At 44.5% G+C, this 17,720-nt stretch overlaps 1 protein-coding gene across 3 annotated transcripts in view; it reads left to right on the top strand.

Annotated features, from left to right (window-relative positions):
• Positions 1–17,720, top strand: part of LOC135401584 (anoctamin-4-like) — a 43,985-nt gene that overhangs the window by 4,701 nt on the left and 21,564 nt on the right. Inside the window, exons 1-5 of one of the 3 annotated variants that reach the window (XM_064634082.1) lie at positions 1,151–1,337; positions 6,650–6,946; positions 10,147–10,245; positions 13,114–13,191; positions 14,654–14,811. In XM_064634082.1, coding sequence (XP_064490152.1) covers positions 1,230–1,337; positions 6,650–6,946; positions 10,147–10,245; positions 13,114–13,191; positions 14,654–14,811 — 740 coding nt within the window. In that variant the 5' untranslated portion in view covers positions 1,151–1,229. Of the gene's footprint in view, positions 1–1,150; positions 1,338–5,042; positions 5,137–6,649; positions 6,947–10,146; positions 10,246–13,113; positions 13,192–14,653; positions 14,812–17,720 lie in introns of those variants that run through there. The other 2 variants (XM_064634084.1, XM_064634083.1) reach the window with 2 other exon arrangements.

Below are 17,720 nucleotides of genomic sequence, written 5' to 3'. Positions count from 1 at the left end.
CCATTGGATCGGGTCCAACGCTGATATTCTTTTCTTTTCATGGCGGGAGATACGATGCGAGAAAATATATCACGAAATATAACGAGAACAAGCGCCTTTGTTTATGAGCTGGTGTTTAAATAATGGCATTTCGTGTCAAGAAATGTCCACATTGCGTGACGCCTACTCATTATTTTCTCACCTCGCCATGCCGTGCAGCGGAGAAAAATGAACGCCATCCCCGTCCAATTTTATAGCTTTATCAATCAAATTAAAATCAAAATAATTTTCTTCGCAGCATCTCACTTTTCTCTTAGAGATTGTGAGAGGTAGAGTAAGAGGAAATATATGATTAAACATAAATACGAGGCGTTAGTCGTGACCGAAAAGTACGGCGAATATGGCGTGTGGAGAAAGCAGAAACGAGATAAACATTTTTTCTATACATTGTATCGCATCAACAAGGTGCTTCTTTGGAAATATCCTTTAGTAGTTCATCGTTCTCAAGGAGCTAGTATTTTCAGGGGGTACATTTCATAGTCCATCTTGATCCAGTGCGGAAGAGACTTCTACCGGTGAAAGCAGAGAGATAAACATTTTTTTCTACATTGTATTGGGCGTTACAGCTTGAGACAAGACTCTCCCAGATGCTGTGACAGTGCTCGGCACCGTCGGCACACCCGGCACACGCGCTTTGCACGTTGGTTTCGGTTTGGTATTTTCATCATTTACGAATTGATTACTCGCACAAAATGAATGCGAATGTTGTATTCGGTATCAAGGGAACGGTCCGTGTTCGGCATCATGCTCACCTAATTTTTTTTTCGAATCCTTCCGAAGTCTCCCTTTAAGAATAAAGTTGTTGTTGCTGCTGCCACAGATTGTTATTGTTTGTGTTATCATATAGGTATCTTACGATATTTTATCCTTTTCATCAACTTCTGTCACCTTAGTTTGGTCGCAAGTCGACGTGCGAAGGTAACTCGGCTAATGTCACACCGCGTCATATAGCTCGTTTATCTCTCTACAGGCGTTTCAACCCCTTTGAAAGCCACGTATTCCTTTTTTTGTTTCACCAGCGATCACATCTGTATAATTATCTCAGCGATTATATATATGTTCACAGTGAATGTATAATCCAAGTGTAAAAGACAATGAGAAAGAGGAGAATGAAGTGCAGACGACAGAGCAGAGCAGACGGGGAGGACGGGGAGCGCGGGGTCCTCTAACCCCTGTGGCCTTGCGACGTCATGAAATTTTTTAGAAACAGATCGTCCGATTCGTATTCTACAACACCTGAGCACCAATCTCTCGATTGTATCACCTGTGCCAAAATTGAGGTGACAGCCAGCACAACAGTAAGCATATCTTTCCCATTTCTTTCGACACTGCTGGAAACACGGCACGGTGGAGTTGTCACACACACACACTGGGTGTTTAAACACGATTCCGGAGCAAATGTTGGGGAACTTCCTCAACGCTTCGTTGCTCGTGAGCCTAGGTATCAATATGACGCCTTGCCTCTATATGTATATTCCCTGAGTGTGTGGCGGTCATTCATTGTTAAAAAAAGAAGGTTGTATTATAATATGAGGACATATAGATTCAACGCCACGCAAACACAAAAAACAAACACACGAAAAAGGGTGAGAAACAATTCCTCGTCCATAAACACAGGGACCATTAACACATACATCAACAACAACAACTTTATTTTAATGATGATGATGATTGGAGAGCTTCATTGCCAGGTGGCGATAATCTACGCAATTGCTGGCGGTGAAACTGAATGATGAGTTGCCTCAGAGTGAGGACCCAAGTCCTACGGTGCCCCGAAAATTGAGAAGTGATTTTAGGGCAGAGCCTTGGTGGACTAGAGTTGACTATGGACCAAGCAACGTGTGCTTCTGAACAGGATGGTAGCGCGGGCAACTGAGAAAGATGCGCTTCTAAACACCGCTGTGACGGCATAACACACACGACATACATAACGGCGTAACAGTGACAACATAACAAACGCATATTTTGTTGGATGCTGGCGCAGGTTGCCCTGGGAGCTCACTGCGAGAGCGAGCTATGTCTGTGTGTATGAAGGACCATATGGTCGCTCCCTTTTCTAAGGTCCTGTTTTCAGAATTAAATTGAGAATGTTTGTCCATCCAATATTTGCCCCGGCGCTTCAGTCAGCTGTCTTCCTCGTTCCAACTCGTTCAATAAACATAAGTCATCAGAGGGCGTTATCCAGCATTTATGTCATTTTCATTCAACGTAATTGTCGTATTTATTATGCTAATCCGTCTATAGGCTACTACTAGGAAGGGAGTTGCCTCAGGACAGAAGCCGCCGATATTTCGAACAGAGACTGTTCTTCTTCTGGGCACCGTCCTCATCATTGGCATGGTATTTAAAGGGTTAGGTGTGACGTGCTTAAAGGTTCATGCGAATTGTGGGTCAACAGCCCGGAGGGAAGAAAGGTTACGTACACTACGTTCACATAATCCCCTCCACACTCTAACAAAGCAGCCATTCACTCCGGCCGTAGAAGCCCGTACGGAACCTTTCTTCCCTCCGGGCTGTTGACCCACAATTCGCATGAACCTTTAAACACGTCACACCTAACCCTGTAAATACCATGCCAATGATGAGGACGGTGCCCAGAAAAAGAACAGTCTCTGTTCGAAATATCGGCGGCTTCTGTCCTGAGGCAACTCCCTTCCTACATCTCTACCAGTTCGCTGGATTTCTACCCATCTATAGGCTACGACTGTTCCTTTTGGAGCTATGGTATATTAATGCTTCTTGTCCACAATTACACACGTGTAAGTGCTTGTCATGTTTTCCTCGTGCAGTGACATCCGTATTGTAAATAAGTAGGGCCTGACTTTTTAGGGTTAAACCCGTATCCGCCCGATATTTACCCCCCGAACGAAATCTGTAAAATTCGGGTTTAACCCGAATCTACCCGAAAACATCCGGGTCGCGTGGCACGCTCATAAGCGTGCATTAAAATAAAGTTTGATAACATTGCTAAACATTAGTTCCATGTTAAGAAAAAAATTTATTAAACAAAAAAATCACCCGAATACACCCGAATTCCTGACGACAGAATATGCCGTAACGGGATTTAACCCGAATACACCCGAATTTTCGAATGAAAAATATCACCCGATATTTACCCCCCGAATTTGGCCAAAAATAAAACCCGAAAAAGTCAGGCTACTAAACTAAATAAGTAGTGTTTAGGAAAGACTGAAAGCATATTTCAGCTTTTAACACCCCATTTAGTGCAAACACATTAGGGCCACGGGGGATGCATTTTGACGCCTCAAGACAGCGATAGAACAACGACGCTCATTACGAAAGGGCATGTCTACATAGTTTCTAGCATGACTTAAGACGATTGAATGGCACTAAAAGAGAGAAGGAGGAGGGAGAGAGGGTAACGAGAGAGGGTAAAGGGGGGTAAAAAAAAAAGAAAAAAGAAAGAAAAAAATGTTTGTCCTGAAAGTATTTTCTTATCTTTCACCGGTTCCCGTCGCGTATTTCCGCCTCTTTGGAGGATCTCTTTTTGTCTTTCATGTGAGAAATGGACTGTTTTCATCCGTTCGAGGTACGTTTCTTGTGTATCTTCACGGTATTGTGACGGTTTAGTTGTACGGTTGAGAACCACAATAGGAACATTGTCATTCAGAAAGATATGTCTTCTATACGACAGCTAACGGGAACGTTCCATACAATAGTGTAGTAGGATTGTACGACGGGTGGCTTTATTTTCCACCACAGAAACATCGACCGAGTCCACGCGTGTACACAATTTGGCGAATGCATTCTGCCGACAATGGAGTCCGGCATTATTTAACAGAGCCACGCGCAACCAAGAGTGAGCAAGAAATATGAAGCAAACATGAAAGCCGGCCCCCTTGAATAAGAACGTCACTTACGAAAGGTACTTCCTTTCTGTTTGAAGGACATGATTTCTTATGATCACCGTTCTAATACGTTTCAGAAGCGGACAAACTTGCATTTCAAAATTAATGCCGTTACGTATATCCAGAATTGCGCGTCCTCCGAAGCAGAAATGCAAAAGTTCATAACACTTCCAAAACCGCAAGAAATGGCAGTTGATGAAAGGGAAGAAAAAGCCAGTGGGGTTGAAACCCTCCCGTCAAAGATGCTGTAATCATCAACACTTCGCGCTAGCTCCATCTACGGGCACGCTAAGGAACTTCCATTGTTGCCAGTGGCAGAGCCTTCTTTCTTTATTGGCTGAAGACGAGGATTCCAATTTCACTTCTGCCTATATGGCATGTAGAATGACAGGAACACACGAGTTGAATGAGGGCCGCAGTCTTGATTATCTTATACATATTCACTCGAGTAGTTGCTGATACGCGTTTTCGTTTGCGTCGAGCTCCTTGGAGCTTTTTTCGCCTCATGCCTCTTCCACGACTACAGTGGGAAATAAACGTACTATACATCCCACAGTACCACTTCTCATAGTTGTACACTCTTAAAAAAAAGGTGTACTTTAACTCATTTTATTTTGCCACATATATAACACCCTTTTGGAGAGTACAATTACTTCCAAAAGAGTGTCTCCCTACTCCTTCGAGGGAATAGCATAACGCCTTTCTCCCTACTAGAGAGTAATATTACTCTCCGGCAGGCAGAAGGTGTTATGCTACTCCCTTGAGGGAGTGAGGGGACACCCTTTTGAGAGTAATTGTACTCTCAAAAAGGGTGTTATATATGTGGCAAAAAAAAAAAAGGAGTTAAAGTACACCCTTTTCTTTTTCTTTTTTTTAAAGAGGCTATAGCCTCGGATGAGGGTTCCGATCCCACGCATAAATTTATTTTATTGAAATACTTGTGAGGGAGGCTTCAGTGTTGTGCTCGTCCTTCCATATAATTGCCTTCCATGTTGAATGTCAGCCGCAGGCTCCATTATTTTATATTTACTCGAGCAGTCATCGGTATGTGTTTTCTGTTTCATCGAACACATCCATATATCTTGGGCGCAAAGTGAACATACTCGACGTAGAGGAAGATGAAATTTTCGGTCGCGTGAGACCCTACGTGGCTGCTGGTCCCACTAGATGAATCACACAGTTAGGAAGCAGAATCGAACGACCATTTTCCTCCGATCGTACATTACAGGTATTTATATCTGCGATGAACTCGTATTAACGTAAAATGTTCATTCACCTTTCTCGCTTCAAATCGTAAGGATTAACGTTGTGTAAACTGTGTCATATATAGAAAGGCTGCTGAACCAATCAAGAGGAAGAACGGAGACCGGGTTTTGATAATTATGGTATCGGGAAAACTTGGGTCGACGTCTTTCGACAGACGCTTATCTCCGGATTAGGAAATGATGTAAAAAAATTAGAACGAAATTGGCGCGATGGTAAGAGTATATGCCGCAGGTTCAACTCCTGGCAACGAGAGTATAAGAGATTTAATAATTAATAATTGGGTGTTTACGTCGCGAGACAACTGAGATCATGAGCGACGCCACAGCGGTCGGTCTGTGGATTGCTTTTGCCCACCTGAGGGTTCTTTAACGTGCGATGAAAGCTCATCACACGGCACCCCGTATTTAACGTCCCTCGCGGAAGACGGCGTGTCTAAGCAACTTGTACCCTGCCACCAAGTTGCTGGCGTCCTCGGCCGGGTTCGAACCCGCGATCTCGGGATCAGAAGGCGAACACGCTACCAACTGAGCCACCGAGGCCGGTAGAGTATAAGAGAATGCCCAGGGAATGCATTGTTTCAGGGTTTCAGCACGAGAGGTGCGGATATTTCCAACAAGCTGTTTCGTTATACTGGGTGTTGATCAAGAATTCTTTTTTTTTTTTTTGCGCGTCGGTATGCAACTTGTTGTGTGAACGAACACTGTCTAACTCACACACTCTGGACACTGTCACACTGTCTGTGATTCGGAGAGAGAGCCCGTGTTTATGAGGGATGGCTTTCAAATCAATTGAAATAGATTACACTATTTATTTCAATACGTTAGTCATACGTTACAAAAGTAATACAGGTATAGAAGACGTAACCAAAGATAGCTCTGCACACACGCACGTATATATACACATAATCAATAGCTGCAAGAACGGAAGTTCGGACAGCACATTGTTGACATAGTCATAGATAGCTAGTGAAAGATGGTATAGCAGATGGTGTTCGGATCTGATTCTCTTTGCGCGGCAGATATGTCACTTTGAGGCAACTTGGCCTTATAATTAGGGCCTGACTTTTTCGGGTTTTATTTTTGGCCAAATTCGGGGGGTAAATATCGGGTGATATTTTTCATTTTAAAATTCGGGTGTATTCGGGTTAAATCCCGTTACGGCATATTCTGTCGTCAGGAATTCGGGTGTATTCGGGTGATTTTTTTTTGTTTAATAAAAATTTGTCTTAACATGGAACTAATGTTTAGCAATGTTATCAAACTTTATTTTAATGCACGCTTATGAGTGTGCCACGCGAACCGGGTGTTTTCGGGTAGATTCGGGTTAAACCCGAATTTTACAGATATCGTTCGGGGGGTAAATATCGGGCGGATACGGGTTTAACCCTAAAAAGTCAGGCCCTACTTATAATCTGTGAACCTCCAATTTATTCTAAATTTGGTCTCTTACAAAACGACTTGTCTTTCCGATGCTAGGAAAGTGACCATTTTGAAGAGTCCGTTGACGATCAGCAAGAAATGGCTGCGGCTGGCCATCCGATTCCGCTGAAAATTCTCAAGGTGGCGCCGACACCTAAGACACCCGAAGGCCACCCGAAGGACGAATCCCAAGCAAGCCTCTATTTTCGAGACGGCGTACGGCGCATCGACTTCATCCTTGCCTACCAGCGTAATACTGAATACGGCAAGTCCGACAGCGCTGACAAGATGCGCAAAGTGTTCGAAGATCACCTTCTGGAAGAGGGACTTGACCTTGAACTGGACGAACAGTCGGTACGGTTGCTATTTCTGGGTCGATTCCACTCTGTATACCAAGAGCGCTAAGACGGTATATCCATTTACACTCTTAAAAATGAACTTCACCTCATAGCACGCTCCCAGCCAACCACCACCTCGAATGATATCGTTATCTGACCCGATTTGTTGAAAACGGGAGGCGTACGCCTTTTTTGTGACAATTATGAACAGCATAAGTGTCACAAAAAGGCGTACGCCTCCCGTTTTCAACAAATCAGGGCAGATAACGATATCATTTGAGAGTGTGGTTGGCTAAGAGCGTGCTATGCGGTGAAGTTCATTTTTAAGAGTGTAGGGCAAACTTATTCGCGGGGCTATGATCACCCAAATCGCCCAAAGAATGCTTTCTATATAAGGAAATTGGAAGTAATCCCCAGCTGGTTCACTAGACCCGACTTAAATGTATACGGGGTGTGCGCAGAAAAACGTGACCCGCATTTAGGCACATAGCTTGTTGTCTACCTAACTAACGAACTTCCGATCATAGGTGGGGAAGTTACTTTTATTTTGTAGTGCACTACCGTTACTCACTACTTTTTCAAAAAGTAACGCGTTACGTTATTCGTTACTGTTGTGGTAGTAGGTAACGCGTTACTAACGCCGTTACTTCTGATAAGTAATGCCGTTACTTTTGCATTACTTCATGAGGTTTTGCTTATAACATGTACCATTTTTGGTTGAGTCACATAAGTGCATTCCGCAAATCAATACAAGCAACGTTGGGCACAAAAAAGGGTCACGCATGAGCATAACTTACACGTACGATTTGTTGCAACGCAGAAGTAGTTGATGTTCAAAATTTTCGTCTGTGAGCTTCGCCCGTAGGCCTGAGAGGACGCCTAATGACCAGTGAGTGCTCCTTGTCAAGGTTGATAGAGACGGTGACCTTTTATCTCATATAGTAAAAATATCCAAGCAGCCAATCCCGTGGTAGTTTGTTACTTGTTCAGATGGTAGAGGCTATTTTTCTGCAGCCTTTGCCCTATTTGTCCGAAAAACACCAGAGGGAGTGAAAAACAGAGGTGGTAAAGAAAGGTGACATCTCAACCAGGGTATAGGTGAATAACCCTTCTTTTGCATTCTTTGTGGGTGTCGATGTGACCTTAATTCTTGTCATTGTTGAAGATCAACAGAAAAAATCGGGGATTTTCCCAGATTCTGCAGGCACGCTCCTCGCTCAAGCTTTCAAGTTTAGACGATGAAGCAATGTTCCCGAACACGCAGTAACGCATAACGCCGTTACGCGTTAGTTATTAAAAATGTAATGACGTTACGTTACTCATTACTTTTCTCCCAAATGTAATGCGTTACCATATTTCACTATCCGAATGTAACGCGTTACCGGTAACGCACTACTTTGTAACGCGTTACTCCCCACCTATGCTTCCGATGGAGTACGATGGCGCATTTATGCGTGCGAAATCTGCAGAAAAATCGTGCAAGCCATGCACAGCTTAAAAAATAGACGGAGCAACGAAAACTTCGGCCTCCGCGTGCATCAGAATAGGGCAACATGGCGGACGCAGGAGAGTTGTGTTCAGGTACCGCTAGGGGAGCTATCGGTGCAGAAGTCGAAACCATGTCCCACATGGATGCTCATCGGTAGTACCCCTAGCGGTGCCTGCACGTAACTCTCCTGAGACCGCCATGCACTATACCATGCACTGTCGTGACCGCCCTATTCTAATGCATGGTAGCCGATGTTTTCGCGCTCTGTTTATTTTTTTACGCTGAGTATGGCTTCCAGGATTTTTTTGTAGTTTTCGCACGCATAAATACGCCACCGTATACGCCACCGGAAGTTCCTCGGGTAAGTAGACAATAATGCGGGTCACGTTTTTCTGCACACACCCTGTAGAATCGTGCTACACTCTTAAAAATGAACTTCACCACATAGCACGCTCCTAGCCAACCACCATCCCGAATGACAACGTTCTCGCCCTAGATTTGTTGAAAACGGGAGGAGGAGCCTATTTTGTGTACATTATGCACGGCACAAAATAGGCTCCTCCTCCGGTTTTCAACAAATCAAGGACGAGAACGTTGTCATTCGGGATGGTGGTTGGCTAGGAGCGTGCTATGTGGTGAAGCTCATTTTTAAGAGTGTACACTCTTAAAAATGAACTTCACCGCATAGCACGCTCCTAGCCAACCATAATCTCTAATGATATCGTTATCTGCGCTGATTTGTTGAAAACGGGAGGCGTACGCCCTTTCTGTGACAATTATGAACAGCATAAGTGTCACAGAAAAGGCGTACGCCTCCCGTTTCCATCAAATCAGGGCAGATAACGATATCATACGAGATGATGGTTGGCTAAGAGCGTGCTATGCAGTGAAGTTCATTTTTAAGAGTGTATTCCATGATCTGCGAAGTCCGTGTTGAGTCCATGCTAAGTCTATCTGTTAAGTTCCATGAGCGCTAAGAAGACGATGATATTATCCATAGGGCAAACTTATTCGCGGGGCTGCAGGGTACATCGCCCGAAGAAAGCTTTATATACGCAAATTGGAAGTAATCTTCAACTGGTTAACTAGACCCTATTTAAATGTATAAAATCTTGCCGGCTTTTGATCTATTTCATTACCTGCTAGTCAATAACGCGCATTTCTTATCATTACATGGAGTATTTTGCGTATCGTATAGAGCTTTTTCCGAGGCTCTTGAAATATTATCTTGACTTGAATGCATGGTCGGGTGAGCATGAAACCTATTCTGGTTTTCCCAGGAAGGATACTAACTTACATGTATAGATAACGTACCATATAGAACCCACAGAATATTGTACTTTTGTAGAGTACCAATATTGCCATTTAATGGAAGTTAGTCAGGACGCCGGATCTGCTGCATCCAAATCAGTCAAACAAAGAGGGAATATTTTGCGACAGTGTGGGAGGACATAAATTCAGCTAAAGCTGCACTCTTAAAAATGAACTTCACCACATAGCACGCTCCTAGCCAACCATCACCCCGAATGACAACGTTCTCGCCCTAGATTTGTTGAAAACGGGAGGAGGAGCCTATTTTGTGCCATTATGCACGGCACAAAATAGGCTCCTCCTCTCGTTTTCAACAAATCAGGGGCGAGAACGTTGTCATTCGGGATGGTGGTTGGCTAGGAGCGTGCTATGTGGTGAAGTTGATTTTTAAGAGTGTGGGCGCTGTGTTGTTACAGTCGAAGCGCGACTCCAGGATGTACTACCTGAAGATCCACTCCCCGTGGGAAGTATTGACGCGCTATGCCGAACTTCTGCACCTCAAGATGCCCATTCGGGTGAGTATTTACATACGATAGAAAATCCTACGACTACTACACTCTTAGAAATGAACTTCACCGCATAGCACACTCTTAGCCAACCATCATCTCGAATGATACCGTTATCTGCCCTGATTTGCTGAAAACGGGAGGCATACGCCATTTTTGTGACAATTATGAACAGCATGAGTGTCACAAAAAGGCGTACGCCTACCGTTTTGAACAAATCAGGGCACATAGCGATATCATTCGAGTTGATGGATGGCTAGAAGCGTGCTATGCGGTGAAGTTCATTTTTAAGAGTGTACACTCTTAAAACAGAACTTCACCGCGTAGCACGCTCCTAGCCAACCATCATCTCGAATGACATCCTTCTCCTAGCTGATTTGCTGAAAACGGGAGGCGTACGCCATTTTTGTGACAATTATTCACTGCATAAGTGTCACAAAAAAGGCGTACAATTCCCGTTTTCAACAAAGCAGGGCAGATAACGATATCATTCGAAATGATGGTTGGCTAGAAGCGTGCTATGCGGTGAAGTTCTGTTTTAAGAGTGTACTACTAATACTACGATCCTAATACTACGATAAGAGTGTACGCGTCTCTTGGTAGGGACGACTGGTAGGTGACATTGGGAGTCATCGTGCAAAATATTATATATATTGTATATATTGTATATATATATATATATATATTGTATATATTATATATATATTGTCACTGTGCAATGACATGCAAAACAGCCGCAACCGGTCGTCACAATCATCGCATGACGTCATCACGCTTAAAAAAAATGTGTACTTTAACTCCTTTTTCTTCCCACATATATGACTCGCTTTTGGAGAGTACAATTACTCCCAAAAAGGGGAGTCTACTCCCTCCCTCGAGGGGGTAGCCTAACTCCCTTTCTCCCTGCCGGAGAGTAATATTACTCTCCAGTACACTCTTAAAAATGAACTTCACCACATAGCACGCTCCTTGGCAACCATCATGAAGTTCATTTCTAATAGTGTAGGGAGTTTGAGCGTAACCTCACTCCCTAAAGGGAATGAGGAGGCTCCTTTTTTGAGAGTAACTGTACTCTCCAAAAGGGAGTGATATACCGGGTGTTTCAGTTAAATCCCCGGGCTAAATAATTCGCGAACGGGTGCACCAATCCACGAACTTTCTTTTTTACAAGTATCTGTCCGATACCACCCACAAGCTGCACACCGTGTGAATGAGTGGGAGGCGCTCATTATTAAAATAAAAATGCAAATGAGTTTCGTCAAAAAGCGTATCTTCTAAAGCAGGGCGCTGTCGGCATTAAAGTGGGTACTACCCCTTTTGGGACCTTCAGTGGACACCTTTTAGAGAAAAATCTGCCACAGAAGCGGGTCATTTGTTGCAGTAATTAATTGGTTTCGGTTTACGTATTTTTGTCGCGGCTGGTCGCGGCGAAGCGCAAAAAGACGCTCTTTCACTCCCTTATCCATCAATGAATTACGTCCTTACACCAATGAATTACACCAATGAATTACGTCCTTTTGCGCTTCGCCGCGACCAGCCGCGACAAAAATATGTAAACCGAAACCAATTAATTACTGCAACAAATGACCCGCTTCGGTTGCAGATTTTTCTCTAAAAGGTATCTACTGAAGGTCCCAGAAGGGGTAGTACCCATTTTAATGCCGACGGCGCCCTGCTTTAGAAGTTATCTTTTTTCGCGAAACTCATTCGAATTTTTATTTAAATAATGAGCGCCTCCCGCTCATTCACGCGGTGCGCATCTTGTAGGCGGTATTGGACAGATACTTGTAAAAAAAGTTATTCGATTGGTGCACCGGTTCGCGAATTATTTAGCCCGGGGATTTAACTGAAACACCCTGTATACGTGGCAAGGAAGGAGTTAAAGTACACACTTTTTTTTTTAACGAGTGTGGCGCTCATGTTTGCCTGGCGATGTCAGCACCTGTCTGAGCCCAAAATGGCTCCAATGCAATCATTATAGCTCGTTCCGCGCCGGTGGGGAACCGTCTAGAGACGACAGATCGCCGTGCAGGAAAAAGCATTGTAAAGCGTCATCTCGTTAGCGCTTCTCAAAGAGACGTTTGAGAAGTTACACGATTGGTGGCGCTATATGACCAATGATCATGTGACAGCATTACTTTCCTCTGGAAAGCTCCACATTCCATTAACCGAAAGGACTGTACAATTAAATGTTCCAATGACTGTCGCAGTCAAGCAGGCCGTTGCCTCCCAATCAGGATGTCGAACCGCAAATAATATATACTGTTGGCGGGTTGGAACGCATCAAAGGCATAAAAAATTTACATCTTTGAATTTTGTCGCCTCGAAATTTTTGTCTATTTTACCGGAGACGAGGAAAAAACCGAAAAAACTGTTCTTTTTTTTTTTTTTTTCAAAATTTCCTTTCTCTTTTTTCGGGGCTTCGCATCTCTAGACCGGACGCCGCAGCGCGTGCGCGGGGTGCTAGCCGCCACGCTGACAAGGACAAGTGCTTCAACGTGTTAAAAAAAGGCCGCTGAAAACTATACGTCCTCGTTTGACTGCTAGGTGAAAATTTGCTAATTAAATGAAATGGAGACCAATATGTCCTCATTTGGGGATTGAGGGGCATTTGAATTCTTACGCTGACTTCTTTTATGCCCGAACCGTTTCGTTGCGAACCGGTTACCGCTATTATTTTTTTCCGATTCTGCTCCGGTTCGGGTTCAACAGTGTCACAGAAATTTCCGTTCGGGTTCGGCTTCGTTTCAATCACAAAGATCGGTACGGTTTTCGCTTCTGTTCGACTCTGTGCTCCTAATCTCTGCCAATTTTAAAAGATGCTGGCAGCAAGATTACAGTATGTTTATGAGGTTCATTCGAGTTGATTCCTTTCAGAAACAAGAAAAGATTCGGAATTTCCCTATCATCACCGTTCCGGAAGGCGAGAAACCGACTCTTCCTGATGTTAAAGAGGTGAAAAATTGTTCGTACTGACTAGAGGTGCATAGCTGAAGGTGTGCATCTATATGCTGCTTGAGGCTGTGACGTTAATGTATTGTCTTTATGTATTTTGGATAAAAATGTTTCGACAGACTCTCACTAGGACGTCTGGATCTAGAACAAACTGGGTACGTGGTTTATAGTCGTTAATCACCTCGTGCTGCACGCATTGCTCTTTGCAATACTTGTCGCTTAATCTGTCCGCGTTCGTACAGATTGGCTACAATATCCAGCTCAAGTGAAATTAACCGATTCTGTAAGTGGTGGCCAGTTGTTTTTCAGTTGGCGGCGAAAATATTTGCACGAACCTCCCATGAGGAGAGTGAAGGTCGTCAGCACGTCCTCAGGGAGTGAATGGCAAAATAAAGTTAGTGATATGCGCGTTCAACAAAATGTGTTCATGCAACATAATTAGGTCGAGGCTCAGTCTTCCAAAGCTGCACAAACTCCTTGGAAAAGGTATTTCACGTTAAAGGTACCGCAAAGCAGTAGATCTCAGAAAATTTATCTGTCAGTATTCATGCGTCACAATTGCGTTCATAGTTTTCGAAGAAAACTAAAATTAGGAATTACGGGCAACATTGTGTCCCCTCCAACTGCTCATTGCAATACTCCATGTGCATAACACTGAGTCTAACACAAAACATGTAACCTTTTCATGGGCAGCAAGTCAATCCGGAATACAGATTGCCGTTAAACATACTTGAACGCGTAACAAATGAAGGACATGAATACGACACTAGCGTATCGTATCCAGTTGTCGAATCGAATCCACCTATGTAAGCGGGTCAATTCGCCAGGAGAGCGTATCGTATTCAGTCCGCTAAACAGAGGTGGATCGAGACAATGGATGCGCATTCAGATTGTGCTTGTGAACAGACGATGCACATCGGGGGAAGAAGAGAGGATTATGGGAAGGAGCGTTCGTCTGCGGGCTAGTTGCGTCGTCTGCTACTCCTAGTCGGGCGGGATGGCAAAATGGTGATATTGGAGAGTTGCCAGCCACGCTTAGTTTTCGATAGTATGTAGGTTAGACTACACTGACAGAAGTAGCAGGGTTTGCAGCAGAGGACGAGATTTCGACGTTTTTCTGACGTTTTGGGCGCATGTAGCGGGACACCGGAAACGACATGACACGGCATGGCGCCATCTGGACTCGGTGCGCATCCATGTAAACGGTGGCGTATCGTCTTCTCTCCGGTTTCGACTGCGTCGTATTCATGTAAACATGGCTGTCTGCCTGTTGCTTTACGGTACCTTTAATATCCAGACAGTGAACGATAAAAAAATAATAAATATCAATAAAAAAGTATGGAGTGTCCTTTTAGTTGCGACGGCGGTTGCCAACGGATGATCATTGTATAGAACTACGGCTGGCCTTTCGTGCTGCACATGAGTGTGCAGGAGTGTGAAATGCTATATTTTGTTCACTCAGCTGCAAAAGGCGTTGTCGCGGACTCCGAAGCGGTCTCCGAAGGCAAGCCTGGAACGACTGTGGGGGAAACTCGTCAACCCGTTTCCCTACAACCGCAAGTTGATCCCGGACGAAGGGCATTACTTCAACACAGACTTTCAACGAGACAAGGAGCGATTGTATGTCTACGCGTACCTTACCTATACGCCTTTCCTTTCGGTTTTACAGCGATAGCTGTATGGCTGTATGAGCTTGACTCTTCGTCAAGGATGGCGTGGTTCCGCATGTCTTATTCGGCGCCCCATTGGTTGGCACAGCAGCAAATCGGAGAGCGCATTAAAAAAAATCAAGAAAAGGAAATCAAAGCGGCAGCCGTGCGGGATGCAAGCGTAGTCAGACCGTGCATGACACGCTATAATACACTCTTAGAAATGAACTTCACCGCATAGCACGCCAACCATTTTCTCGAATGATATCGTTATCCGCACTGATTTGCTGAAAACGGGAGGCGTACGCCTTTTTTGTGACAATTATGAACAGCATAAGTGTCACAAAAATGGCGTACGCCTCCCGTTTTCAACATATCGGGGCAGATAACGATATCATTCGAGATTATGGTTGGCTAGGAGCGTGCTATGCGGTGAAGTTCATTTTTAAGAGTGAGGGGCGGCCACCGAGGGTGCGTACGGCTTCTGGAGAGAGCATTAGATTTCTATAGCAGAGAGAGAGAGAGAGCAGGGTTCGGCGCGCCGCCGCAGAACGCGAACGGTATAGGGGGGTTTCACCTACGTCACATTGTGACGTAGCAGTGACGTGGCATGCTCGTAAGCTCCTCCCACTGGTGGTCACTTTTCGCGCTAGCAGCATTGAAAGGTTACAAACTGCGCTATTTTCCGATGCGACAACCATAGTTTTCATAAAAGAAAATATGAGAACGAAAATGGTGAAGTATCTTCGGGATAAAAGAAGGGTACGGACGCGACCGGGTTTCAAAAACACCATTCGAGGCTTTGGTTTTCGATCAAATGCTAGATAATCTCGGCAGCTGCGCCGAAATGGTGACCACCACCATGGCGACCAAACGCGTTCGTTTGACGTCATATGAAAACACCCTATGGCATATCCAGTATCAGGCTCCGCAGGGGTGACGTCACAACATGCAGGATACTCCCATGTACCTTTATGTTCGTGGACGAAATATCATGTAACCTCAATTTTTTTTTCTTTAGGGGGGGGGGGGATAGGGGGTCTGGATAAATCGCTGTATACAGCTATCGCTGTCACCACTTCGCACGTGGCTACGAAAGTGTGTGATTTTTTAGGTTTTTTTGTGTGTATTTTGAGGGTCCCTATTGAGACTAGCCGTCAAAAAGCGTTCATGGAATAGCCAGCGAACGAATTCTTCTTTGTCGTTTTTACTCCAGCGTACAGCAGCGTAGAACGCATTCTCCACCGCTGCCCATATCAGAGCACAGCTACCACATGTGTCATCCATGCATAATCTTAGGTGCGAGTGTATTATTAACCACTTCGCAAAGAGTACTCGCAACGCCCTCAATATATCCGTTTTCGCTAGGCACTTTACCTAATGTGTTTATGCGCATGCGCGACGCTCCCTGAGCATTCAACCTACTGTACATTTGGCGGCGAGTGTGTTCTTTGCACACTCAACAGATGGCGCCAAAACCAATTTTGTTGGGGAAAATACTCTATCACCATATAGAGTCATAGTGAAGTGTGCTTCGTAAAACACTCTTTGTATGTGCCAAGTCAATGAGTCAATTTTTGTAATGTGCGTGTTTTCTCAAAATACCCTCACACACACCAATCGGTCGCACCTGACCTTCCACCACACAAGCCACGAGGATGGCCACCAGGAGGAGTAAGTGTGGCTTAGTCGATGTTGTTCGCATGTCGTCCCAAATACCCTTTTGTGCCCTTTTGTGTCGGTATTCTTGCTTCTGAAAATAATAATAATAATAATAATAATAATAATAATAATTCGGGGCTTTAACTGGCGAGACAGCTCAGACCCTGCATCTGTAACAGGTGCATGACGACACATGGTGGCACAGTAGAACCTAGAGTAGATCTCTACAGTGTAGCGACACAGACGTAGATCCTAGCAGTATGGAGTCGCTACTGTATCGACGCATGCGCAGTGGTTGCATGGGCGTAGCTGCTGTTTGCACATAGCACGACCAGAGCAGCAAATACACCCAGACAGAGAGGAAGACGTTGACACCACGACTGCTTACGCAAATCACAACTGATGCTTACTCGAGTATGTCACTGATGGAAAATTTATTGTTTCGAACGCCACGCGAGCGTAAACACGCCGTCGTGTGTTCACGTACACTGCTAACCGTGGGGAATGTACCCTGCTACGCAGCCACAAGGTATTCCGTAGCAGACGACAGGAAAACACGCTGACGATGTCGTCTGCTAAGTGTCGTCTGCTAAATGCGCAGTACGCCGTTCCCGACATTCCGCACCGTGTGAATGCTCAACATAACACGGGACGGAAGTTCGGCTCTATGAGCAGTGTTTTCACTTTTTCTTCCACTAGAACAAGTCGCAGGAATATCTTCAGCAGTGTTATCAAGACATGCTGGAAGGTGCTGCACGATGTGATGAAAGCAGGGTCGCAGTCATTTCTGGATGGAGGCAAGATAAGATTTCCTGCTACGGTTTGTACTTCCCTACCCTGTGTTTGTATGCGATGTGCAACAATAAATTTTCCTTGAGTTGTGAGTATATATATAAGCAGCGGTGGTGTCAACGTCTGTCTGGGTGTATTTGCTGCTTTTGTCGTGCTATGTCTATTTACCCCTTCTTCGCACTCTTATGCTGTTTGCACATTAGCTCGAGTGTAGTGTGTCTGTGTCCATTGCTAAATGTGGCTCAACATTTCTGGTACATTTTCTCCGACGCAAAAACCACTTCCATGTATTGTACAAGAGTCCGCGGACTTTTGAAATAAGCCAGTGTTCAATTCCCGATGCGATGTCTGGTATTAATTACAAACTGAGGGCTGGAACCGGAAACTTGAAATCTCTCTGCCACAGCAACTGTTTATTACGAACAG

Source organism: Ornithodoros turicata, chromosome 7 (assembly GCF_037126465.1).
Source record: "Ornithodoros turicata isolate Travis chromosome 7, ASM3712646v1, whole genome shotgun sequence".
Lineage (NCBI taxonomy): Eukaryota > Metazoa > Arthropoda > Arachnida > Ixodida > Argasidae > Ornithodoros > Ornithodoros turicata.
Note: the sequence above shows the minus strand (reverse complement) of the source record. Positions and strands in the feature narration are given on the sequence as shown.